The sequence below is a fragment of the Melanotaenia boesemani genome, chromosome 4 (assembly GCF_017639745.1).
Source record: "Melanotaenia boesemani isolate fMelBoe1 chromosome 4, fMelBoe1.pri, whole genome shotgun sequence".
Lineage (NCBI taxonomy): Eukaryota > Metazoa > Chordata > Actinopteri > Atheriniformes > Melanotaeniidae > Melanotaenia > Melanotaenia boesemani.
In genome coordinates, this window is record NC_055685.1 from 138,852 (window position 1) to 165,095 (window position 26,244).

The 26,244-nt window shown below is 42.9% G+C and overlaps 1 protein-coding gene and 1 long non-coding RNA gene across 5 annotated transcripts; both read right to left on the reverse strand.

Annotated features, from left to right (window-relative positions):
* Nucleotides 1–339: 339 nt before the first annotated feature.
* pold4 (DNA polymerase delta 4, accessory subunit) lies at nt 340–25,762 on the reverse strand. 4 transcript variants are annotated; one of them, XM_041982707.1, is made up of 5 exons: nt 25,644–25,762; nt 23,920–24,032; nt 23,611–23,694; nt 1,410–1,521; nt 340–511 (listed from the first exon to the last, which is right to left on the reverse strand). In XM_041982707.1, the coding sequence occupies exons 2-5, from the start codon at nt 24,020–24,022 to the stop codon at nt 487–489; spliced, it is 324 nt and encodes a 107-aa protein (XP_041838641.1). In that variant the 5' UTR covers nt 24,023–24,032; nt 25,644–25,762; the 3' UTR covers nt 340–486. The 4 variants fall into 4 exon arrangements, with proteins under 4 accessions (XP_041838641.1, XP_041838640.1, XP_041838639.1 ...); XM_041982706.1 differs by having other exon boundaries at nt 23,611–23,697; XM_041982705.1 differs by having other exon boundaries at nt 23,890–24,032.
* Nucleotides 22,740–23,602, reverse strand: LOC121638157. Its single transcript, XR_006009993.1, has 2 exons — nt 23,348–23,602; nt 22,740–23,241 (listed from the first exon to the last, which is right to left on the reverse strand). It is a non-coding gene; the product is annotated as an uncharacterized LOC121638157 (long non-coding RNA).
* Nucleotides 25,763–26,244: the final 482 nt, after the last annotated feature.

Consider the following 26,244-nt stretch of genomic DNA (forward strand, 5'->3'; position numbering starts at 1 on the left):
ACAGCTGCGGCTGGCCGCCTCGACAATAGAGGCACGGAACACAGCCCATTCGGACTCAATGTCCCCCGCCTCACCCGGGACATGGTTGAAGCTCTGCCGGAGATGGGAGTTGAAACTCTTTCTGACAGGGGACTCTGCCAGACGTTCCCAGCAGACCCTCACAACACGCTTCTCATCCCCAGAACATTAAATCTGAGTGCAGCATTATCAACCTCATTCTCTGCTGTGTTGCCGGGTCACCTATAAAAAGACTGACGCAATGCATGACAGATATATTTTTTAATTATCTGATTCACCACATTTCCTTTGGGCTGTCTGGACCAACACAGAAAAACACCATTCAGAAGAATTTGTTTATTAAAAATGAAAATAAAATCTTTATGTAGAATACAAAAATGGTGATTAGAATATGGCTATAAAACATAAATGATAAATTTACTGAAGTGACTTCATCTGTGACTGGACCCTCACGTCTTCCTCTGTGTCTCAGAAAGGATATTCACTCCAGAGGCTGAAAAGACATAAAGGATGAGAGAAGATGAGGAAGAGTCCAGAAGCTGCCTTATTAAGTGTTCAGTACAAACTGGATGGAAAATTAAACTAATCAGAATTAAAGCTATAGGCAGCAATGAAGGCCCGTGCACCTCCGGCGCCACTTCAGCCTATTTCACCAGCGCACCATCCATCATCGCTCTTCCCTGCAGCTGTCCAGAGGTTTTCTGCATTATGTAGTCATTTACATATCTATATTTATCTATCTATCTATATATATATATATATAAGCTAGGCAGTTTGTCAGTACAGCACATTTCATGTACAGGACAATTCAAAGTGCTTTACATAAAACATGAAAAGCTTTACAGATATTCAGAAGTAGTAAAATGAGCAACTAATAGCAAAATCACAATAAAATCATAAATTAAAATGATTAAACCAGATCAGTTAAAAGTTAGCCTGAAGATTTTATACATTTGGTGAAGGTTTCATCTCCACTGGAAGCAGAACAGCTAAACGCTGCTTCTCCATGTTTAGTCTGGACTCTGGTCTGTACGCTGGTCTGTACACTAGTCTGGACTAGTCTCTGGATCAAAGAGCTCTGCTAGGTTTATGGTCTCTTTATGTATCACAGATGTATTCTGGACCTAAACCGTTCTGGGATGTAAACCATCAGAAGGGTTTAAAATCTATTCTGTAACTGATTGGGAACCAGAATAAACTGGGAACCAGTATAACTGGAAACCAGTGTAAAGATGTTATAACTGCTGTGACGTGTATATAAAATCCCTGTCAAGTATAAAGGCTGATGAACTGAGGCAGCTTCTATTGCTCTGGAACATGATGGAAATGTTTTATTCCTGTCATCATGTTAAATAGAAGCTGCTCTCGGGTTCAGCTTCTGGATGTCTTACTTCAGGTCGTACTCAGGCTCATCTTGTGTTTGCAGCAGCAGGTCTCTGATCTCCTCAGGTGGGTTCAAGCCATGAAGCTTTGCTCTGTCCCACCTTTGCAGCCTGCTGATGCCTGAAAAAGCAGAGTATTAGCAGAAATAACTCTTAGACAAAGGATGTAGGGTCTGTTATGTCAGACAGAATAATGAAGTAGTAATTCTTTACATCCATGATGAACACTGGAAAAACCAAGGACATGGTGATGGACTGGAGGAGAAAGAAAAATAACCCTTCTCCACTGCTAATTAACGGTAAGTGCATGGACAGAGCCTCCCTGAAATTCAAAGCAAGGCAAGTTGGAGACGAAGCTGCTGCAGACTTTGTAAATAACCACAGTAGAGCATTGTAGCATACCGCGTCATGGTGTGGTATACTGGCAGCACAGTGAAGGATAAAAAATCCCTGCAAGGGGTCAGTAAGACTGCCCCCTAACCCTCTCTGGAGGACAATGCAGATTGTAGTGGCCTAAACAGGGCAAAGTAAATTCCGGCTGACCAGCACAGCCTGGGTGGGGCCTCTTTGACTTTCTACCCTCTGGCAGGAGGTTCAGGACCATAAGCTGCCAGACAGCCTGTCTCTGAAACCCTTACCCCCCGAGTGATTAGCCTTCCCAATGCCTAATGCCCCCTGCGCCGTAACCGCCTCTCCAGGCACATACTTTTTTTTTTTTTTTCTTTTTTTTTAAACCTGTCTTGTCCAGCATCGTTGCAAACAGAATGATTGTCTGGCTGCTGTCTGGTGCTGGGCAATTTTACTCTATCAAGCAGGGATTTATACTACATGTATAAAGTCCCTCTTGATGACATGAAAAACTTTATTAAATCAGACTCTTAATGCTGGACTCGACCGGAGGGGACAGAGAGAGAGAGAGATAGAAAAGAAAGTAGAGAGAAGAGGGAGGGGAGAGAGAGGGACAGAAAGGGTGTGGGGAGTGCGGGTGGGGACTTAAAACATTATACAGAAAACCATGTAATCCATACTACTTGCAACATATATAGCTAAGATCATCCTGGCCAGTAGGTCATTACACAACTAGTTGATAATAGTAACAATAATAATAATCACAATAATAGTAATAATAATAATAGTAGTAGTAATATTAATAAGAGTAAGAGTAATAATAATAATAATAAGAACAGAAGTAATAAAAAAAAAGAAAAAAAATATGATAATAGATATAAGTGAAACTGCTGTATTCAAGAACACGCGCAGAGAAACCTGTGTGGATATGCTGGAGAACTCGGCCACACGGTGACGCAAAGACTGTGTGGAGACATTCAGGGAGGAGTGACCATGCAGAGTGATCATGCAGATGCCACCTCACTTGAACAGAAGCCAGAGTCAGGCCAGCGGTCCCGAGACCCAGGCCACCAGCCCCCCCGTAGGCTACAGATCCCGACCGGTCCACAGAGACGACCACTCGCCCGCCCAGGAAGGCAGCAGCAGGAGACCCCAGCAGGAGCCGCCCCGCGGACACAGGGCACCGGCCCCGGCAGGCCGAGGCCAGCAGTCCCCGACCCCCCCGGGCACCGGCCGCCCGGGACAGACGGGGCAGAGGGCCCGGGCCCAGGAGCGCAGGGACACCCCCCACCCCCACAGGCCAAGGGCCAGCACGCCACCTGGGGGGACCCGGCCCGCCCAGACGGCCACCGCCAGAGGCCAGCCCCACACCCCAGCGCCCAGCCGCACACCCCGAGAACCAGTCCTGCCCCCCCCCCAGACCAACACACACAAACACACACACTCTCCTTCCACTCCTCCATTCATCCTCCCACACATACACCATCCAACCCTCACATACTCTGTCCTCCCACACACACACACCATCCTTCCACCATCCATCCTTCCACACACACACCATCCTTCCACCATCCATCCTCCCACACACTCACCATCCTTCCACCATACACTCTCCCACACCTACCCCATCCTCCCACACACACATCATCCCTCCACCACTCATCCTCCCACACATACACCATCCTCCACCTTCACACCTCCCACACACACACACACACACCATCCTTCCACTACCCATCCTCCCACACATACATCATTCTCCTACACATACACCGTCCTCCCTCTCCTACACCAAACATCCACCTTCACGTACCCCATCCTCCCACACACACACACACCACCCCTCCATCACCCACTCTCCCAAACATACACCACTCCCCCACACACACACCATCCTCCCTCCCATACACCATCCATCCTCCTGCACACACACCATTCTTCCACCATCCATCCTCCCACACACTCCCCATCCCTGCACCATACATTCTCCCACACATACCCCATCCTCCCCCACATACATCATCCCTCCACCATTCATCCTCCCACACCCACACCACCACCCTCCCACACACCACACATCCACCTCCACACACCCCACCCTCCCACACACACACACCATCCCTCCACCACCCATCCCCCCACACACACACCACTCTCCCACCCATACACCCCCCCCCCCCCCCCCCCCCACATACACACACACACCAGGCACATACTAACTGTATGTTCTATGTTTATAATTTACTTATTTCTGGGCGCTGCCCAAGTGGCAGCCTGCTACAGCAGCTCCTGCTCACCGTTGAGCTTTTCCTTTAGTTTTTTAATAGTTTAAATTGGCCCAAGCACCGAAGGCCTGTTGTAATTAAAATGTTTTTTCTGTATTATTCTTTTTCTCCTTAAAAGTAAATCGCATTTTAGGGGACCTGAACATGCTCAAAAACACACAAAATTTTGCCTACCCTCCCAAAGGAATGCGTAAGTTTACGTATTTTGGGGTGCTGGGGACTGTTCGGGCAAAATTGAACAAGAGCGCCACCTTTTTGTGATGCCCCATCACTGCATGTCATCAATCTTTATGAAATTTGGTACACTTATTCTAAACGCTCGGGCAAACAAAAACTCCTCTTGGAGCAACAGCCTAAAACCAACAGGAAGTCGGCCATTTTGGCATTTTACTGATATCGTTTAGAATCTATCTCCCCATAGAAATTTTATCGTACCACCACCAAAATGGCATAGGATTTTCAGAAGACATGTCTTTAAAAGTTCTCAAAAGTTTTCTAATAGGAGAAAGGGGATAGAGGGGACAGGGCTTCAAAGTTTGACGTCTCGCCATGGAAAACGAAAGTGATACAACTTCCACATTAAACAACATACAGTATCTCACAAAAGTGAGTACACCCCTCACATTTTAGCAAATATTTAGTTTTATCTTTTCATAGGACAACAATGAAGACATTACACTTTTATATAATGTACAGGAGTCAGTGCACAGCTTGTTCAACAGTGTAATTTTATTTTCCCCTCAAAACAACTCAGCACACAGCCATTCATGTATAAACCACTGGCAACAAAAATGAGTACACCCCAAGTGAAAATGTCCAAATTCAGTCAATATTTTGTGTGTCCACCATTATTTTTCAGCACAGCCTTAATCCTGTTGGGCATTGAGTTCACCAGAGCTTCACAGGTTGCCACTGGAATCCTCTTCCACTCCTCCATGACAACATCACGGAGCTGGTGGATGTTAGAGACCTTACGCACTTCCACCTTCCGCTTGAGGTGGCCCCACAGATGCTCAATAGGGTTAAGGTCTGGAGACATGCTTGGCCACTCCATTACCTTGACCCTCAGCTTCTTTAGCAGGGCAGTGGTCATCTTGGAGGTGTGTTTGGGGTCGTTGTCATGTTGGAATTCTGCCCTGCGGCCCAGTTTCCTCAGGGATGGGATCATGCTCTGCTTTAATATGTCACAGTACATCTTGGCATTCATGTTTCCCTCAATGAACTGTAACTCCCCAGTGCCGGCAGCACTCATGCAGCCCCAGACCATGACACTCCCACCACCATGCTTGACTGTAGAGAGGACGCACTTGTCTTGGTATTCCTCACCTGGTTGCCGCCACACACGCTTGACACCATCCGACCCAAATAAGTTTATCTTGGTCTCATCAGACCACAGGACATGGTTCCAGTAATCCATGTCCTTATTCTGGTTGTCTTTAGCAAATTGTATGCGGGCTTTCTTGTGCACCATCTTTAGAAGAGGCTTCCTTCTGGGACGACAGCCATGCAGACCAATTTGATGCAGTGTGCGGCGTATGGTCTGAGCACTGACTTGCACACCCCCGACCTCTTCAACCTCTGCAGCAATGCTGGCAGCACTCATGCGTCCATTTCCCAAAGATAATCTCTGGATGTGACGCTGAGCACGTGTGCTCAACTTCTTCGGGCGACCGTGACGAGGCCTGTTCTGAATGGAACCTCTGCTTTTAAACCGCTGTATGGTCTTGGCCACCGTGCTGCAGCTCAGTTCAAGGATGTTGGCAATCTTCTTGTAGCCTAGGCCATCTTTATGAAGAGCAACAATTCTTTTTTTCAGATCATCTGAGAGTTCTTTGCCATGAGGTGCCATGTTGACTCTCCAGTGTCCAGTATGAGAGAGTTTGAGAGCGTTAACACCAAATTTAATACACCTGCTCCTCATTCACACCTGAGACCGTGTAACACTAATGAGTCACATGACAACAGGGATTCAAAATGGCTAATTGGAGCCAATTTGGACATTTTCACTTGGGGTGTACTCATTTTTGTTGCCAGTGGTTTATACATGAATGGCTGTGTGCTGAGTTGTTTTGAGGGGAAAATAAAATTACACTGTTGAACAAGCTGTGCACTGACTCCTGTACATTATATAAAAGTGTAATGTCTTCATTGTTGTCCTATGAAAAGATAAAACTAAATATTTGCTAAAATGTGAGGGGTGTACTCACTTTTGTGAGATACTGTATCTGAACCAAAATGGCCACATATGATGCCAGTCCCATCCTGAACACATCTACATGTCAATAATTGGATTATGAATTGGCCACGCCCCCTGGTGACAGGAAGTCATGGTTTTTACTCGAAGACCCATTTCTCTGACGTTTTGGACACAACCAGGTCCAAACTGAGTCAGACAGCAGAAAACAAGTTGGTGATGATATTCAGTGAAAACTGTTGCTCTATGCTGCAGGGCAACACTGTGGCGCCATGGCGAACTTCCATGAGACGCCATGACATCATAAATCAGTATAAATGGAAAAATGGCTCTATAGTGCCCCATATAAACATTTAATCTATCAGCCCCAACTACTCCTCCAGTGATGTCATTTTCTAAAGTTATGCCAAGCATGGAAAATACCCACTTTATCTGTTAAGGAGAGCTTGCGCTGTATACTCTGTCTTCTGCACCCCAGAGAAAAGCACTTCATTTCCTACCTGACACCATGAAAAAAAATTACAGGGTAGCAAAGGCCCGGGACTGATGAGGGTTTTAAAAAAAAACAATAAATGACAACAAAATGATTAATTTAGAATTTATTTAGTGTAATGTATACCTTGATTTTATGTGCATATTTTTGTGCAGAAGGTTGCAAAACTGGAGTATTTGACACTAAGCAAAAAAATAATCATGCGCATAAATTCATTTTTACGCCGATTATTAGTTTTTTACCAAGCTGCAATAATTACAACATAAATTATCCAGTTATTATGAAATATTTTGAAAATGTATCCATTTTTGTGTTATTAGACCATAAAAAGGAGGTGCACCATGACCAAAGCTCGGCAATGTAGAAGTTAAAAAGGTTACAAATTCAGCAATCATTTATATATGATATATTTATATGGATTATTAGAAGTGATGCTGGTTTGAAGAATAAAAAAGTTTTAAAAATAAATAAATAAAATACTTTTTATATGACTTGTTTTACATAAACATTTTTGTGTGTTAGGGTGAAAAACGGGAGTATTTGACAGAGCAAAAAATAACAATGCACATAAATATATTTCTTTGCTACTCTTTAACATACAGTGCCATGAATATGTATTTGCCCCCTTCCTGATTTCTGTGTTTTTTGCATATTTATCACTCACAGAGGTTTCAGATCATCAAACCAATTTTAGTATCACACAGAGACAACCCAAGGAAACACAAAATGCAGTTTTGAAATGTTGATTCCATTTATTAAGGCACAAAAAAAAAAAAAACTTATCTAACACTATGTGAAAAAGTAATTGCCCCCTGAACCTAATAGGGAGTTGGGCCACCTTTGGCAGCGATAACTGAAATCAAACGTTTGCGATAATTTGTGATGAGTCTTTCACAACGCTGTGGAGGGATTTTGGCCCACTCCTCTTTGCAAAATCTTTTCAAGTCAGCCATATTGGAGGGTCGTCTTGCATGAACCGCGCGCTTAAGGTCAGACCACAGCATTTCAATTGGATTTAAATCTGGACTCTGACTTGGCCACTCCAAAACCTTCATTTTGTTTTTCTTGAGCCATTCAGAGGTGGACTTGCTGGTGTGCTTTGGATCGTTGTCCTGCTGCATGATTCAAGAGCGCTTGAGCTTGAGGGCACGAACTGATGGCCTGACATTGTCCTTCAGAATTTCCTGGTAAACACCAGAATTCATTATGCCATCAATCACAGTAAGTTGTCCTGGTCCTGAGGCAGCAAAGCAACCCCAGACCATCACACTGCCACCACCATGCTTTACTGTGGGCATAATGTTCTTTTTGTCAAATGCTGTGCCATTTGTGCGCCAGATGTAGCGGGCTGTGCATCTTCCAAAAAGGTCAATTTTTGACTCATCAGTCCATAAAATGTTTCTCCAAAAGTCTTGAGGATAATCGAGATACCTTTTGGCAAATGTGAGACGGTCCTTTGTGTTCTTTTTTGACAGCAGTGGTTTTCGCCTGGGTACTCTGCCATGGATGCCACCTTTGGCCAGTACCTTTCTTATGGTGGAGTCATGCACACTGACCTTAACTGAGGCCAGCGAGGCCTGCAGTTCCTTTGATGTTTTGTGAGGGTCTTTTGTAACCTCCTGGATTACCCGCCGTCGCACTCTTGGAGTAATTTTAGGTGGTCGACCACTCCTGGGAAGGTTTGCCACTGTTCCCAGCTTTCTCCATTTGTGGATAATGGCTCTGACAGTGGTTCGCTGGATCCCCACAGCCTTGGAAATGGCTTTGTAGCCTTTTCCAGACTGATGGATCTCGATTACTTTTTTCCTTATTCTTCTGGAATTTCTTTGGATCGTGGCATGTTCTTGAGATCTTGTAGCCTACTTCACTTTGTCTAACAGATCCAATTTAAGTGATTTCTTGATCTGAACCCAGGTGGTGGCAATCAGGTTTGGGTGTGGCTTGTAGAATTGAACTCAGCTTTCCCAAAAACTGTTGTTAATCACAGTTACTTTGAGTTTTAGCAAGGGGGGCAATTACTTTTTCACATAGGGCCAGATACGTTTTGATTTTTTTTGTGCCTTAATACATGGAATCAACATTTCAAAACTACATTTTGTATTTCCTTGGGTTGTCTCTGTGTGATATTAAAATTGGTTTGATGATCTGAAACCTCCGTGAGTGATAAATATGCAAAAAACACAGAAATCAGGAAGGGGGCAAATACATATTCATGGCACTGTATATCAGGCTGCAATAACCAAACCACATATAATCCAGTTAGCATAAAATACTTTGAAAATGTATTCATTTTTGTATTATTAGACCATAAAATAGAGGTGAACCATGACCAAAGCTCGACAATGTAGAGGTTAAAAAGGTTAAAAATTCATTAATCGCTTCCGGGTGGAGTAAGCATGAGATAGGCAACAGAGGCTCGGAGCTCCTCGGTCAGCAGGGAAAATGCCGTATTTATTCAAACTTTAGTCTAAAATTATATGTTAAAGTTAAAGAGGCTCTTATAATATGCCCAGAAAAAGCAGACAAAACTTCCCAAAGACACAAAGAAACTTGAACGAGGAACCAATGGAAGGCGACACAGACAGCCATTCTGTCACAGGGGAGCTACAGGCGGATGTAGCGATGGCTAACCTGCAAGAACTATGAGAATTTTGGCGTGAAAGCGAAGACACCCTCAGTAAAATAAGAGAGGTCATTAAGAAAACTAATAATAGAATTGATTACGCTGAAACACGCATTTCGGAGACAGAAGAAAGAGTACAGGGACTGGAGGAGGCTACGATGGAGCTGATTAAGCTACAGGCAAAACTGGAGGAAAAGTTAAATAACCAGGAGGGACGAGCGAGACGGGACAATATAAGAATTCATGGCATTGTGGAGGGATCAGAGAACTTCTCTACACAGATGACAGTATTTGTGGAAAAACTACTAAAAGAAAAGCTAGTTAACTGCCACCCTCATCCACAAGATCGAACGGGAGCACCGCGCTCTGGGCCCGAAACTTACCGCCAAAGCTCCCCCGAGATCCATAGTGGTCAGATTCTCAAACAGTAAGACGAAGGGAGAAATCCTGCAAATGGTATGGCATAAAAAGGGGTTCCTGTACAAGGGGAAACAAGTGTTTGTGGATCATGACTATGCGCCGGAAACCCTCAGGAAATGACGGGAGTACACAGAGGCAAAATGGGTGCTGAGGGAGAATGATATATGATTTCAGACCCCTTTTCCAACCAGGATGAGGGTGTTTTACGAGGATGACACATGCATGTACAACTCGGCGCAGGAGGCTACGAAGAACATGGTGAAGAGAGGTTTGTCCGTGACAATATTCAAACCCCCGACGAGCTGGGCCGACAGGGTTAAAGAATTAATGTGGTAGAGATCCCAGTCCCCGAGCAAGGGAGAGCAGCAGACAGGGGCTCAGCGGGACGGCTTCAAGAAGAAACTGGATGCCTTCAGACGCACAGACAGATGAACTCGGTGTGTATCAACACAGCATTCTTTCTTTTGTTAATGGTAAGGAGACACGAACATTGCCACTGTTGAACTAAGGATTATTATTGCCTCGAGATCTAATTAGGCTGGGTTAATGGCAATTATGATAAAATGAGAGACCGGGGAGGATATGACATACAATGAACATGAAACGCTTTAAAGAGGGCCCTCCACAGACAGGGACTAAGGGAGGCTTTCCCTCTGAGCCAGGAAATGATCTTGGCTCTTCTGGGGTCACAAGTGAGACCTCAAAACTAGAAGGTCTGCTTGAGGTACTAGCTAAGAGTACCAAGTTCACGGTTATGAGAATCTGTTCTGCTGTTGGTTTTTGTTGTGTCATATCCATCCATCCATCCATCCATTTTCTGCCGCTTATCTGGAGTCGGGTTGCGGGGGCAGCTGCCTAAGCACCTTTTCTCTAAGGGACAGCCCGGCCACCCTGCGGAGAAAACTCATTTCGGCCGCTTGTATACGCAATCTTGTTCTTTCGGTCACCACCCACAGCTTGTGACCATAGGTGAGGGTAGGAACGTAGATCGACCGGTAAATCGAGAGCTTTGCCTTTTGGCTCAGCTCCTTCTTCACCACGACAGACCGATGGAGAGTCCGCATCACTGCAGACGCCGCATCGATCCGCTTGTCGATCCGCTTGTCAATCTTACCACTCCATCCTTCCCTCACTTGTGAACAAGACCCCGAGATACGTGAACTCCTCCACTTAGGGCGGACCCTATTGCAGACCCGGCGAGAGCACTCCACCCTTTTCCGGCTGACGACCATAGTCTCGGACTTGGAGGTGTTGATTCTCATCCCAGCCCCTTCACACTCCGTTGCGAATTGCTCCAGTAAGAGATGAAGATCACGGCCCGATGAAGCAAACAGAACCACATAATCCACAAAGAGCAGAGACCCAATTCTGAGGCCACCGAACCGGATCCCCTCAACACCTCGGCGCACCTAGAAATTCTGTCCATAAAGGTTATGAACAGAATCGGTGACAGAGGGCAGCCTTGGCGGAGTCTAACCCGCACCGGAAACGATTCTGATTTACTGCCGGCAATGTGGACCAAGCTCTGACACCGGACGTACAGGGACTGGACAGCTCTTACAAGCGAGTCCGGCACTCCATACTCCTGGAGTACCCCCCACAGGTAACATAGGGAACACGGTCAAATGCCTTCTCCAAGTCCACAAAACACATGTAGATTGGTTGGGCAAACTCCCATGCCTCCTTAAAGACCCTGAAGAGGGTGTAGAGCTGGTCCACTGTTCCATGACCGGGACGAAAACCACACTACTCCTCCTCAATCCGAGGTTCGACTATCCGACGGACCCTCCTCTCAAGCACCCCTGAATAGACCTTACCGGGGAGGCTGAGGAGTGTGATCCCCCTGTAGTTGGAGCACACCCTCTGGTCCCCTTTTTGAAGAGGGGGACCACCACCCTAGTCGGCCAGTCCAGAGCTTTTTAACCACCTCAGCGACCTCAGCCCCAGAGATGGGAGAGCCAGCACTAGCTACCCCTAACTCTGCTTCCTCATCAGAAGACGTGTTGGTGGGATTGAGAAGATCTGATTGAGAAGGAAGTATTCACTCCACCGCCTCACAACGTCCCGAGTCGAGGTCAGCAGCCCCCCATCCCCACTGCACACAGTGTTGATGGAGCACTGCTTTCCCCTCCTAAACCGCCAGATGGTGGACCAGAATCTCCTCGAAGCTGTCCGGAAGTCATTCTCCATGGCCTCTCCAAACTCCTCCCATGCCCGAGTTTTTGCCTTAGCAACCGCCGAAGCTGTGCTCCGCTTAGCCCGCCGATACCCATCAGCTGCCTCTGGAGTCCCACAGGTCAAAAAGGCCCGATAGGACTCCTTCTTCAGCTTGATGGCATATGGACAGCCCATGACGAGCACAGAAGTCCAACAACAAAGCACCACTCGGATTTAGATTAGGGGGTCCGTTCCTCCCAATCACGCCCCTCCAGGTCTCGCTGTCATTGCTCACGTGAGCACTGAAGTCCCCCAGCAGAACGAGGGAGTCCCCAGAAGGAGTGCTCTCCAACACCCCCTCCAAGGACTCCTTGGAGGGTGGGTACTCTGAACTGCTATTTGGTTCATAAGAACAAACAACAGTCAGTTACCCTTTCGTCCACCAGGGTAAACCCCAACGTACAGGCGCCAAGTACAGGCAATGAGCATGCCCACACCTGCTTGGCGTCTCTCACCGGGAGCAACTCCAGAATGGAAGAGGGTCCAGCCCCTCTCAAGGACAGTGGTTTCAGAGCCCAAGCCGTGCGTCGAGGTGAGTCCAACTATATCTAGCCGGAACCGCTCAACCTTACGCACCGGCTCAGGCTCCTTCCCCGCCAGAGAGGTTATATTCCACGTCCCTTGTTGTGTTATAGTTCTCTTAAAATGCAGGTGGAGAGGGTGGAGGGGGTTGCTGTTATTTGACTTGCAATGGAAAGAAACAGAGTGCCACTCAAACTGGCTTCTTATAATGTGAAAGGTGTCCTCAATCCAATCAAGAGGAGTAAGATTCTTGGTAAAATGAAAGAAGACAGGGTGGATATTGCATTTCTCCAAGAGACCCATTTAACTAATTCTGAGCATGCTAAAATTAAGAGACAGGGCTTTAACCAGGTCTTTTCAGCATCCTTTCAAACAGGACATAGAAGAGGGGTGGCAACGCTGATATCATCAAGGATCATATTTGAAAAGATGACAGAATTTACAGATAAGGTATGGTAGTGGGGAAAATGGAAGGATCAGAAATGATTCTACTAAATGTTTATGCACCCCTGGGGGCAAAGTGGGGATTTTACAAATGCATATTCGATTTAATGATTACAAAAGCCCAGGTTGTGGTCATCTGTGGCGGTGACTTTAATTTTAGACTGGATCCAAAGTGGGACGTGTCAAAACTAACTCAGACATATAACAACACAGTAGTTAAAAAAGATTATGAGAGAGATGGGTATCTGCAATGTATGGAGAGAGTTCAACGCAAAGTTAAGAGATTATACCTTTTATTCCTCACCACACAAAACCTATTCTAGGATTGATTATTTTTTTATTTACAGTAAAGATATTGGTCTAGTAAGAACATGTAAAATTGGAATAATGGACCGATCCAACCATAGCCCAGTGTACTTAGATTTAAACCTGATAAATAAGAAGAAGAAGCACATCTGGAGGCTTTACCTAAGTGTACTTAAAGGAAGAATGAAGGATGAAATAAATGAGGAAATTTTACTGTACCTATATACCTATATAGGAGAACGATAATGGGGTAGTGTCCCCACATATGGTATGGGACGCAGGTAAAGCAGTTTTAAGGGGAAAAATTATTGCAAAATTAGCTCTGCAAAAGAGGCTCACGCAGGAAAAAATGGTTCGTCTGGAAATGGAACACAAAATAATATTGAACTAGAAATTACTGATAGAATTAGGGAAATTAAAAAACAGATGGAGGAAATCTACAGTCTAAAAATGTATTTTCTTATAACAGACGCACTGTAAAGGTGGTAGCAAATCAGCCAAAAACCTGGTGTACAAATTAAGAAAAAAACAAGTGAAAAGAACAGTGCATAAAATTAAAGATCTATCATCCAAACAGGTCGAGCATGACTTTGATAAAATTCATAGCTGTTTCAAAAAGAATTACAAAAATTTATATTCCCAGAAGGCTCATAAAGGGGAAGAAACACCTGAACCTCTGTTGGCTTCACTTGACCTCCCAACAGTTACAGAAGCTCAGAATAAATAAATTCTAGGCTTAAACCTACTAAATCCCCGGGCTCTGATGGGTTCACAGCAGAATGGTATCAAACTTTTAGCGACACTTTATCCCCACTATTACTTAGAACTTTTAACTGGATCCTGGAAAAAGGAGAAATCCCCTCCATCTTGGAGAGAAACAATTATAGCGGTGATACCAAAAGAAGGAAAGGATAAGACTGATTGCTCTAATTTTCGCCCTGTTAGCTTATTAAACCAGGATTATAACATTTTTACAACAATTCTAGCAAAGCATTTAGAAAGAATACTTCCAGATATTATACAGCTACACTACTGTTCAAAAGTTTGGGGTCAAGTGACCCCAAACTTTTGAACGGTAGTGTAGATCAAACAGGTTTCATCAGACAGAGGCAGACACAGGACAACATCGGGAAAACTTTTCATATAATTAATCATATAAACACATAAAACTAGAAGCTGTTTTGTTAGGACTGGATGCAGAGAAGGGATTTGATTCAGTTAACGGGTCCTTCTTATATAAAGTATTTAAGATATTCCAGTTTCATGAAAACTTTATTAAGACAATACAAGCTTTATTGTCATGGTTGCTGAGCTGCTCTGCAGGGTTGCAATCAGGATAACCTCCTACACCTGCCCTGATTATGATTCCCTTCACCTGCTCCCTGCCCTACTTATACACTCCTCACTCTCTGCTTCCCTGCCAGATGGTCAACAGTACTACCTTGTTGAGATCCAGCTATTTTCCTGTTCCAGATTTTCTTGTCATCGACCTTGTTACGTCCGTGGATACTCTCTCGCCTGACCCCTGCCGGATCCCTTCAAGTGCCCACCTGGATACTGACCCTTGCCCGTACGACCACGGAGATTGCCTGTCCCTCTGGATAAGTACTGCACTGAGCCTCACTGTGAATGAACATTGCCTGCCCCGACTACGTCTTTTGGATTTGTGGATTTATATTCCTGTCTAAAGTTTGTTTCAGGATTCCTCACCCACAGAACCAGGATTGCCCGACTCCTCCTGCTAACCACTACTGGTTTCACCCTCTTCATCCCCTGACCCTAAATAAACCTTATTCTTTTCAAACTCATCTGTTTGCGAGTGGCTGAATTTCCGGGTCTTCAGGAGCGAACCTGACACTTTATACAACAATCCATCAGCTAAAGTACGAATTAATGGCGGGCTACCAAATTCTTTCGAATTAGAAGAGGAACTCGTCAAGGATGCCCTGTCTCTCCACTCTTATTTGCCATTTTTATAGAGCCTCTAAGTCAGTTGATAAGACAGAATAGGAAGATAGAGGGGATCAGGTTCCCGCATGGGGAACATAAAATTGCCCTGTTTGCGGACGATACTGATATATATATATATATATATATATATATATATATATATATATATATATATATATATATGTGTACAGTGCCTTGCGAAAATATTCGGCCCCCTTGAACCTTACAACCTTTTGCCACATTTCAGGTGTCAAACATAAAGATATAAACTTTAAATTTTTAGTCAAGAATCAACAACAAGTGGGACACAATCGTGAAGTGGAACGAAATTTATTGGATAATTTAAACTTTTATAACAAATAAAAAACTGAAAAGTGGGGCGTGCAATATTATTCGGCCCCCTTGCATTAATACTTTGTAGCGCCACCTTTTGCTCCAATTACAGCTGCAAGTCGCTTGGGGTATGTTTCTATCAGTTTTGCACATCGAGAGACTGAAATTCTTGCCCATTCTTCCTTGCAAAACAGCTCGAGCTCAGTGAGGTTGGATGGAGAGCGTTTGTGAACAGCAGTCTTCAGCTCTATCCACAGATTCTCGATTGGATTCAGGTCTGGACTTTGACTTGGCCATTCTAACACCTGGATACGTTTCTTTGTGAACCATTCCATTGTAGATTTGGCTTTATGTTTTGGATCATTGTCCTGTTGGAAGATAAATCTCCGTCCCAGTCTCAGGTCTTGTGCAGACTCCAACAGGTTTTCTTCCAGAATGGTCCTGTATTTGGCTCCATCCATCTTCCCGTCAATTTTAACCAACCTCCCTGTCCCTGCTGAAGAAAAGCAGGCCCAAACCATGATGCTGCCACCACCATGTTTGACAGTGGGGATGGTATGTTCAGGGTGATGAGCTGTGTTGCTTTTACGCCAAACATATCGTTTTGCATTGTGGCCAAAAAGTTCGATTTTGGTTTCATCTGACCAGAGCACCTTCTTCCACATGTTTGGTGCGTCTCCCAGGTGGCTTGTGGCAAACTTTAAACGAGACTTTTTATGGATATCTTTGAGAAATGGCTTTCTTCTTGCCACTCTTCCATAAAGGCCAGATTTGTGCAGTGTACGACTGATTGTTGTCCTATGGACAGACTCTCCCACCTCAGCTGTAGATCTCTGCAGTTCCTCCAGAGTGATCATGGGCCTCTTGGCTGCATCTCTGATCAGTTTTCTCCTTGTTTGAGACGAAAGTTTGGAGGGACGGCTGGGTCTTGGTAGATTTGCAGTGGTCTGATACTCCTTCCATTTCAATATGATTGCTTGCACAGTGCTCCTTGAGATGTTTAAAGCTTGGGAAATCTTTTTGTATCCAAATCCGGCTTTAAACTTCCCCACAACAGTATCTCGGACCTGCCTGGTGTGTTCCTTGGTCTTCATGATGCTCTCTGCGCTTTAAACAGAACCCTGAGACTATCACAGAGCAGGTGCATTTATACGGAGACTTGATAACACACAGGTGGATTCTATTTATCATCATCAGTCATTTAGGACAACATTGGATCATTCAGAGATCCTCACTGAACTTCTGGAGTGAGTTTGCTGCACTGAAAGTAAAGGGGCCGAATAATATTGCACGCCCCACTTTTCAGTTTTTTATTTGTTATAAAAGTTTAAATTATCCAATAAATTTCGTTCCACTTCACGATTGTGTCCCACTTGTTGTTGATTCTTGACTAAAAATTTAAAGTTTATATCTTTATGTTTGAAGCCTGAAATGTGGCGATAGGTTGCAAGGTTCAAGGGGGCCGAATACTTTCGCAAGGCACTGTATATATATATATATATATTGATGGACATCCATCTACCTCTCTTCCAGAACTGCTCACAACACTGAGGGAATACGGAGCATTCTCAGGATATAAAACTAACACCCATAAATCTCAAATTTTAACATTTAATTACTCTCCTAGCCGAGCGATAATAGACGCACTTAAAGTAAATTGGGAATCCAAATCAATTAAATACTTAGGCGTGAACATTCCAAGGGATCTAAACACGATTATCCTTGAGAATTATGACCCCCTAATCTCCAAACTCAAATCTGACCTGTCAAGATGGGATCTTGTGCCCTTTTTAGGATTAGGGCAGAGGCTGGAAGCATTAAAAATGAATGTTCTTCCCAGATTATTATATCTGTTCCAAAACGTACCAGCAGAGATTCCTAAGGAAAAATTTCAAGAACTCGATAAACTGATATCGCGATTCATTTGGCAGGGCAAGAGGCCAAGAATTCGTTATAAGACTCTTCAATTGGCAAAAGACAAAGGAGGCCTCTCCCTGCCAAACATGAAAAATTATTACCAAGCAGTACAGATAAGATATAGAGATAGAGTACCACATATCGAGTACCTTCCCATTACAAGCAATAACTGGGGACAATGGGTTGGAAGGATATTTGAAAGACATAAATCCCTGGATAAAGATACCAATCAAGATTTGGCACAGGATTATCAGGAAAAATAAGTCTAAGGAACCTTACTGGATCTTAAGATGGATAGGATATGATTCAGATTTCCTCCCTAACAGATTGGATGTGAGATTTAAACAGTGGGCAGATAAAGGGTTAACAAAATATGGCGATGTTTAGGAGGATGGATCTCTGTGACAATTTCAAGATCGTAAAAATCTTTTCAACCTAGTTAATCAGGATTTTTATAGATTTTTACAACTTAGACATTATATAAACACAATCAAAAACAAAGAAGAACTTAATCAAATGTCTTCAGGTCTAGTGAAGATACTTCAACTTGGCTACAGATCAGACCCTGGCAGAGGAAATATATCTAAGATATATAAGTTGCTGTAGGAGCTAGAAGGGGTGAACACTGTATATATTAAGGAGAAATGGGAGGAGGAGAGTAACATCACGATACAGCTGGAGACCTGAGAAAAAATTATGTTACAACAATGGAAAAGTACTTCAGCTCCAGCTTGGAGAGAATTTGGTTGGAAAAACATAATTAAGTTTTTTAGAGTCCCAGCTCAACAGATCTTTTTAAGGGAAAACACAGCCTGCTGGAGATCTTGTGGCAATAATAAAGCAACTCCCGTTCACATATTCTGGGACTGCCCAGTCGTTTCTAAATATTGAGAAGACATTAAAGCGACCATGGAAAAAATATTGAAAATAGTGATTCCCTCGGGCTTCGAGACGCTATATTTGGTGTTAAGACCAGACAACATGAAGGGTTATGAATATAAATATATGTAAAATATTCTACTGTTGGCTAGTAAAAAAGTGATCACAAGGAGATAGTTGACGAAGAACTCACCAACAATCAAAGATTGGACCAAAGTGATTAAAGATTTTTGTAATGGAGAAGCTTACATCTATCTTAAGGCTTGATCAAGTTAAGTTTGAAAGTGTGTGGATTTTGTGGACTACTTGTCGACAAATAGTAGGAAAATTTAAAATGATAAAAAAAAAAAAAAACCTTGTTCAGACTTCACTAACCAGGTTCCTGTAATCATTATTTATTTTCATTATTATTATTTACTTTTCTTTATTCTTTTTTTTGCCTTCTTGTTCTCACTTTACTAATTCCACTCAAAAGTTATACCAATTTGCACAAAGCAGGCATTTATTGTCCATGTTGATACCATTATAAATGTATACGCATTCCAGGTGTTTTTGTTTATCAGCACTCTCATTTTTTATCTAATCTTCTCTTATGATTTATCTTGATAGTTGTACGTATTTATGAGTGCAGACTGTATGACCTGAACTTTTCCAAATAAAAAGTTTGATAGAAAGAAAAATTCATTAATCGTTGATGTGGATGACTAAAACTGATGCTAGTTTGAGAATAAAAAGAAAAAAGAAATAAGATACTTTTTTATGACTGGTAACTTGTTTTTACATACACATTTTTGTGTTTTAGGGTGCAAAACAGGAGTATTTGACACTGAGCAAAAACTAATAATGCATATAAAATAATTTCTTTCCTAATCTTTAACATATACCAGGGTGCAATAACAAAACCCTAAATAATCCAATTAGCATAAAATATTTTGAAAACATATATATTTTTTTATTATTATTAGACCATAAATATCAGATGAACCATGACCAAAGCTTGGCAATGTAGAGGTTAAAAAGGTCAAAAATTCATCAGCCATTAACTGGAACTGATAAATAAATAAATAAATAAGAAAATATTTGCCGGCAATATTTTTTCATGACATTTTTATGTGCAGATTTTTGTGTTTGGGTGCAAAAGGGAAATTTTTAAAGGGGTGCATTAGGGTTAAGAAGACCAGCCCCCTTAATCTGGTAAAGGTGGTGGTGGAAAGGGGAATGATGGCTAAGCTTTCGTCTCTGATGGAGAAATCTTCCCACTCCATGCATGACTGTTTAACAACAATGAGCAGTTCCTTCAGGGACAGGCTGCTTCACCCGCGGTGTGTGAAGGAGAGATACCGTAGGTCCTTCATTCCGTCTGCCCTGCTCCCAGTAGTCACACAGTCACAATGGAAACTAATAATGCACACAGATGTGCAATATCATTACTGTAAACACATTCTATATGCTTTTATATAGACTTCTACAGATTTTTATATAGTTTTTGTTCTGTACAGTTTTTCATTCTTATCTTTGTAATGCTGTTTTTTTTTTACACTGGTTTTGCACTATCACCTTTGCTGCTGTAACACTGAAATTTCCCCACTGTGGGACAAATAAAGGATTATCTTATCTTACAGTATTTATAACATTTATAACATGCCTCATCCAGCATTTTACAATGTGCATCAGTGTGAGTGTGTGTGAAGGCGTTTGTTGTAGCTTCTCGCTGCTGGGGTTATTTATTATTTCTTCTTTCACTTTAAAATAAAATAAAATGTAAAAAACTTGTAAATGTATTTATTTATAAGTTTGTGGGAGAAATGTGCACCAACAACTGTCGCAATGACAATAAAGATTCTATTCTATTCTATTCTAGACTGGTGACCTGTCCAGGTGTACCTGCCTTTCACCTGCTAGCTGCTGGGATCGGCTCCAGCTTCCCTGCAACCCTGACATTGACAGGTTTGTCTCCTGCATCGGTTACGTACATAATTTGGTCAGTTTTCAGGGAGCTTAGCTATCTGTCCCTTGATGTGGAAGACGAAGCAATACCACCGGAAATAGCAGGGGCAGTGTTGAACCAACATACAACCAGCAAAAGAAACAAACCAGAGAAGAAGAAGATCAGGAAGGCAACAAAATAACAGAAAAATGAAGACTGTAGAATGTAGAAAGTTTTTGACTAACTATATGTGAGTGTTTAGGGCAAGTTGGGCGGTTGGAATGAATGAATAATCACAGTGGTGGTGGTAAAGAGGCGCACCAGGCAGCGCAACCAGGTTAAAGAGCAGCCACAGCTGATGCAGGAATATGACAGCTTTCACCTTTTCATTATTTGCACTTTAACAGGTCAGTGGAAATAAAGGGTTATGAAAACAAAACTGGGAGAGTAATTTCAGCATCATATTAGGAACAGAGGAACCTCTACGCTGTGTATGAGACAGGCGGGTGAAAGAGTGTAAAATACCACTAACTGAAGAGGACTGGTTTAATACGCTCCAGGATGTGAAAAGGAAAACAGTTAGGTTCTTTATTACTCCTAAAACCAACAAAATAATAAGATATGTGCATCCTATCCTACTTAAAACTGACTTCAATCATGTTCTTCAAGCGCCTCTTATTTATCGGTTAATACATCGATATTCATGGCGATATTGTGCCAGTTATATCATGCATCTCAATAACCTGTCAAAAGAAAATGTACAGGTTAAAATCCTGCTAGCTCCTGGCAAGTACAGCAGCCCCTCCCACCATGACGAACATGGAAAGACTCACATTAAAACTGAGACTAAGACAAACTGAATTTAATACCAATGGGACAAGTGGACAGCATCATGTCTCACTACAGAGACACCACTGGAGACTTAATGAGGTCAAAGGCATTAACCACTATAACGAAAGACATGTTCTCTGTTTGAGTTACAATAACTACATTAAAGAATAAATAAAGGGAACTTCACCCAACATGGAAGCGCATAATAAACTAAAGTCACCTGGCTGAGTTACTACAACCAACGCTTCAACTCTGATTAGGTAAAAAATGAATAAATTACATTACATGTAAATCTTTGCAGTGAGCTGTGCTTTTAATAAGTCTTCTGAGATGAAAACGGACTTTGTTTATGCCACTCAGATCTCCCTGTACGTTAGTTAAAGTTCTAACTACCTTCATTTCTTTCTGCAATTTCCCACAAACTCCGAAAAGTCTGGAAAAGCGTCTTAAAATGACTGAAATGTAATGTAATGAGTAAATGTTGGACACACTTGCATCCTTGCATGTCACCCCTCTGGAACATCATCCACTCACAGTGCACGTGAGGAAACCGTGCACTGGACCATCTTGTTGAGCCATGCATGTTTCCTGTGGGATGTATACAGACCACCCTTGTTTCTCTTGTGGTCCAGTAACAGAGAGCCCAGCATGTAGAGCAGATGTACCGTGATGTCTGAGTGATGCTGTAGCAACTAGTGATAGAATTAAAACCATTGAGAAATTTTGTCGTATTTATGCGTTATTACAGTATTAGCTGCAGTTTTTATATTTTTAAAGGGTTTTTTTCATGCTAGGCCAATAACAGACCAACAGCATAATTAAGGTTTTACATTATTGGTAAGTTATCATGCTGTTGGCTATATTGCCTTTAGGCCTAAATTCATTGGTTGCTAACGAAAACTTTTTATTCCCGTCCTGGTCTGTTTTCTGGGAAAGTAGCTTTGTTTGGGAAATTGTGATGCACAAACTGATTCGGGTCAAAGAAGTGGACTCTGGTCCAACTACAAATGCAAGTCTCAGTCTGACCAAATACAGGAAGCACGCTAGAAAACAAAGTACATTGTGGATTCAGTGCACGGCATCGTGGATAAACACAACCAAAACATATGTGCTTGTGGGACAACAGGTGTCTGGACAGGAGACATGTCTCACGGATGGACATGGATGTCCTCTATAAAAGGTTAGGGCGGGACAGGTCAGGTTGGGTTGGGACAGGTCAGGTTGGGTAAGGATGGGTCGGGTCAGGTTGGATCAGGATGGGACAGGTCAGGTTGGGTCGGGACAGGTCAGGTTGGGTCGGGACAGGTCAGGTTGGGTAAGGATGGGTCAGGTCAGGTTGGATCAGGATGGGACACATCAGGTTGGGACAGGACAGGTCAGGTTGGTACAGGACGCATTTTTGTGTGTTTTTACACGTGAAAACTGGGAAAGGTACCCTAATATCCAACCCAACCTGCAATGCCAGATTATCGGGTTGATCTGAATTGATTCCATATTGTTTCATTACAAGAAGAGGTAAGAAAAGAGGCTGAAACGCAACAAGGCAGGGATGGAGAGCTGAGGAGAAAGGACCGAAGGAGTGCAGTGAGACACAAAGAAAGAGACAGAGGCCATGACAGAGAGATGGGACAGAAGCACTGAGAGACAATCTGAGCACTGAGGTGAGGAGGACAGATAGGAATTAAAATTTAATAGACGGCCATGATGGACATGAAAGAAAATGTACATAAGCCAGTGAGTTGGACACTCTGTGCTCAGGGGCCCCCGCACTTTTAATCCAGCCCTGCTGACCTATCCTACTTTGTTGGGACCCTTCTGTTGGGGTACCAAATGAAAAGGTGAAGGTTGACACACGGCAGTCTGTTGATTGGTTGGAAAAAAGTCCCTTCCTGTGTGACCTGGTATAAAAACAAAGCAGGAACAGTTCCTTGTTCAGAGCAACAGATTTTTTTTGTTGATTAAATTTCCATTTAAAATGGTGTCACAAGCATTGCCAAGAAGGAAAAACTGGTGAATGACCTCCATCCTCCTCCTTTGTTTCTGAGTTGTGTTCTTGTTCTACATTAAGGAAGGCTGGCGTCATGCTGTTATGTAGCTGAGGCATCTATCGCTATCCAGCTGACACTCCACCTCTCAGGTAAGGTTACGACTGCTGTGGAAACGCAACGAGATTACAGTTTACAGACCATCCTGGCCTGTCGCTCTGGTGGAAATGTGGCTATACTATGGATATTGATAATGGGTGTAGTTTTCCTCACCCCAACGGCACCATCCTGTGGCCATCTACTGAAACAGGCTGACAGTGTGGAGCAGGTTGCTGTGGTTACTCAGCATCCTGCAGGACATCCACACTCTGCTGCATGCATCACCTTTTATTCCTCTCCCTCAACAGAAAAAACCTGCTGGAATACCGCTGCAGGACATCTTTTGTATAAATTTGTTTCAGAGGTCTAGTGAATGATTGTCATTGTCGTTTAAAGTCGGTTCTCTATGATGTGTTCATGAGCTGCAGGTAGGTTACCTGTGCAGGGCCCAAATCTCCAGTCTAGGTCAAACTGTCTGAGCTTCTGTAGTTCTTCGTCTCGGACCGTCTCAGTCACGTCTTCTGCTTAAATAAGAAGATTTGGAGAAAGTTCAAGTCACTGCTACAGCAAAACAAAGTAATTTTACATTTTAGATAAAAAAAAGATTCTCCAAAGAAAATAGAAAGAATGCAAAGATAAATATTAATACTAAAGTTATGTCCTGCTTTCTGTTTTCTAAGGTGATGCTCGTTTCACATCAGCCAGTGGAAACACACCTGCTCTCCCACCAAGGTATACATCCTCACCTTCCTGTGGAGGAGGGGTGGGACTCTTCTTTCGTTTCCCTCCTCGTCTCTCTTTCTTCACTACCTTAAAGGAATCTGTTATTAGTCCTCGCTTGGCCGTCATGGTAAACAGTCTGGAACATACGCAAACCTCAGATTTAGATTAGTTTACTTGTTGTGTGCAGGCTACACAATCAACCATCCAACGAAAAGCTACAGGGAAGAAGAAACCAACCCACAGTGCTACAAAGCAAACTGCTAACAGTTCAAACATCAGCTGTCTGAAAGCAGTAAAAACTCTAATGGTGTCTTTTTCAGGGCAGATCCGCCTGCTCCAGGCATACATGTGAAGATTTACACTGAAACTAATACTAACCTCTAATCCTAACCCACATGTAAAAACCATAGACTGTAGGTTTCTGAAAAGCAAAAGTGAAGCTCGTTGGGCAGTTCCTACAATCGCCGTCTTGGCAGGGTCACACCTGCTGTCACTCCCAGGAAAATACAAAAATGGGCAAAATGGTGGAGCTGAGAGGGGGGCTGCAAGCATGGGAGTGGATGATTGACGTCTATCAAACTGTGAGCTCCCTGTAGCTAAGAGGTAACTGAGCCAACTTGGATTTAACGTGGCTAATGAAGGTAGGCAGGCTAAATCTAAGGCACGCTGTTAGCCGGCTAAAAACCACGTTTGTGCTGCACTCTTCCTTTTGCTGCGCTATTAGGTACCACTCAATCAAACAAACACGCCCCTAATTATGCCAAACTTCAAAATTAAATAACACCCAAAACGGATGAGTTAGAAAAAAAATTCATCCCCTCTCACAGTTGTCATGAAAGTAAACTTGACCTTTTAATCCTAAAATGGATTTTGTACCAGGGTTTAAACGTGTTTATTTCTGCTGTAAAATTGGTCTTTTTAACATGGGAGTCTATGGGGATTTGCTCTGTTTTGGAGCCCCTAGTGGATGAGGGGGGAACTGCAGTTTTTTGCACTTCTGCATTGGTTTCACATTTTACAGGCGGAGATTGCCGCTTGATAAAAACTCTGGTTCATAAATCTAAAAAATCTCTGAACTGTCTTATTGGTTAAAAAGTAAATGCAAACACAGATTTGAACAGATTTAAACATGTTCCTTTCGTGTGAACCACACACCCAAACCTTAAATAAGCTCACACCCTAAATCAGGGCAACTCAATTCGGTCCTACGAGGGCCGCAATCCAGCAGGTTTTCCATGTATCCCTGCACCAACACACCTGAGTCAAATTAGGTGGCTCTAACAGCCAATCAGGTTCTACAAAATAACATTAATTTAACTCAGGTGTGTTGGTGCAGGGATACATGGAAAACCTGCTGGATTGCGGCCCTCGTAGGACCGAATTGAGTAGCCCTGCCCTAAATAGTTCCACATACTGATAATAAAAGAGAGAATTTAAATGTATAAAAAACTAAATTTAACCCTCTGGCTTATGAAAAACGAAGAGCCTCTCCGTCCCAGCTGCTCGGTCAAAACGGTATTTAATCATCATTAATATATAAAGCAGTTATTACAACTTAGTGTATTGTCTCTAACATGATGTGGTTTAGTATCCTACATGTCTACCACGCAGACACCGCAGGGCTGTAGAAATGTATTTTAATGGCAACAGACTCGGACGTTTCATACATGGATGCATCGTGTTTCAAGACTAGATTCGTGTTTATCTGGAGGGTTTTGGTTCAGAACTAAAGCTGCCTTTAACTCACCTGATTAGTCAAGAGCTTTTAGATGTGTTTGCCAGAGGAAAATATTCTCCGGTCGACACAACGGATCAAAACAATGACGGTGACGTCACCTCCTCCTTCTTCTTCCTCTGTAAATGCAGTATACTGGAGTTTAGTCCGCCTCTCTGCTGCCACCTACCGGTCACTTTTAGTAACACAGGCCAGTACAGTCCGACGATTTTCAAAGATTCGGCTTTTACGGCTTCATTTAGCATTACTCAGCGCTTCTGTTTTAGCCTCGTTTGGTAATGAACGTTCTGAATGTTTGTATGTTGGTAACAATGATGTTATTTAGTGTTTTCATTAAAGTCTTATTTTCTCACAATATTTTTATTATTTTGTTTTACTTTTCTGTTTTAAGAAACATAAACACAGGATCATAATTCTCTTTCCTCAACCATGTACTGTAGAACATACCCACTCCACCACACAAATAATATAAAAACAAGCCAGTCAATGGGGAAAGAAGTTGAAATATGTGCTGGAATGGTCTTTTTAATGAGGAATTATTAAACTATCTGAGGTAGGAAACTAAGTTTGTACCTCAAAGTGCAAAACATTTTATTTATCTTTTTATTAAGTC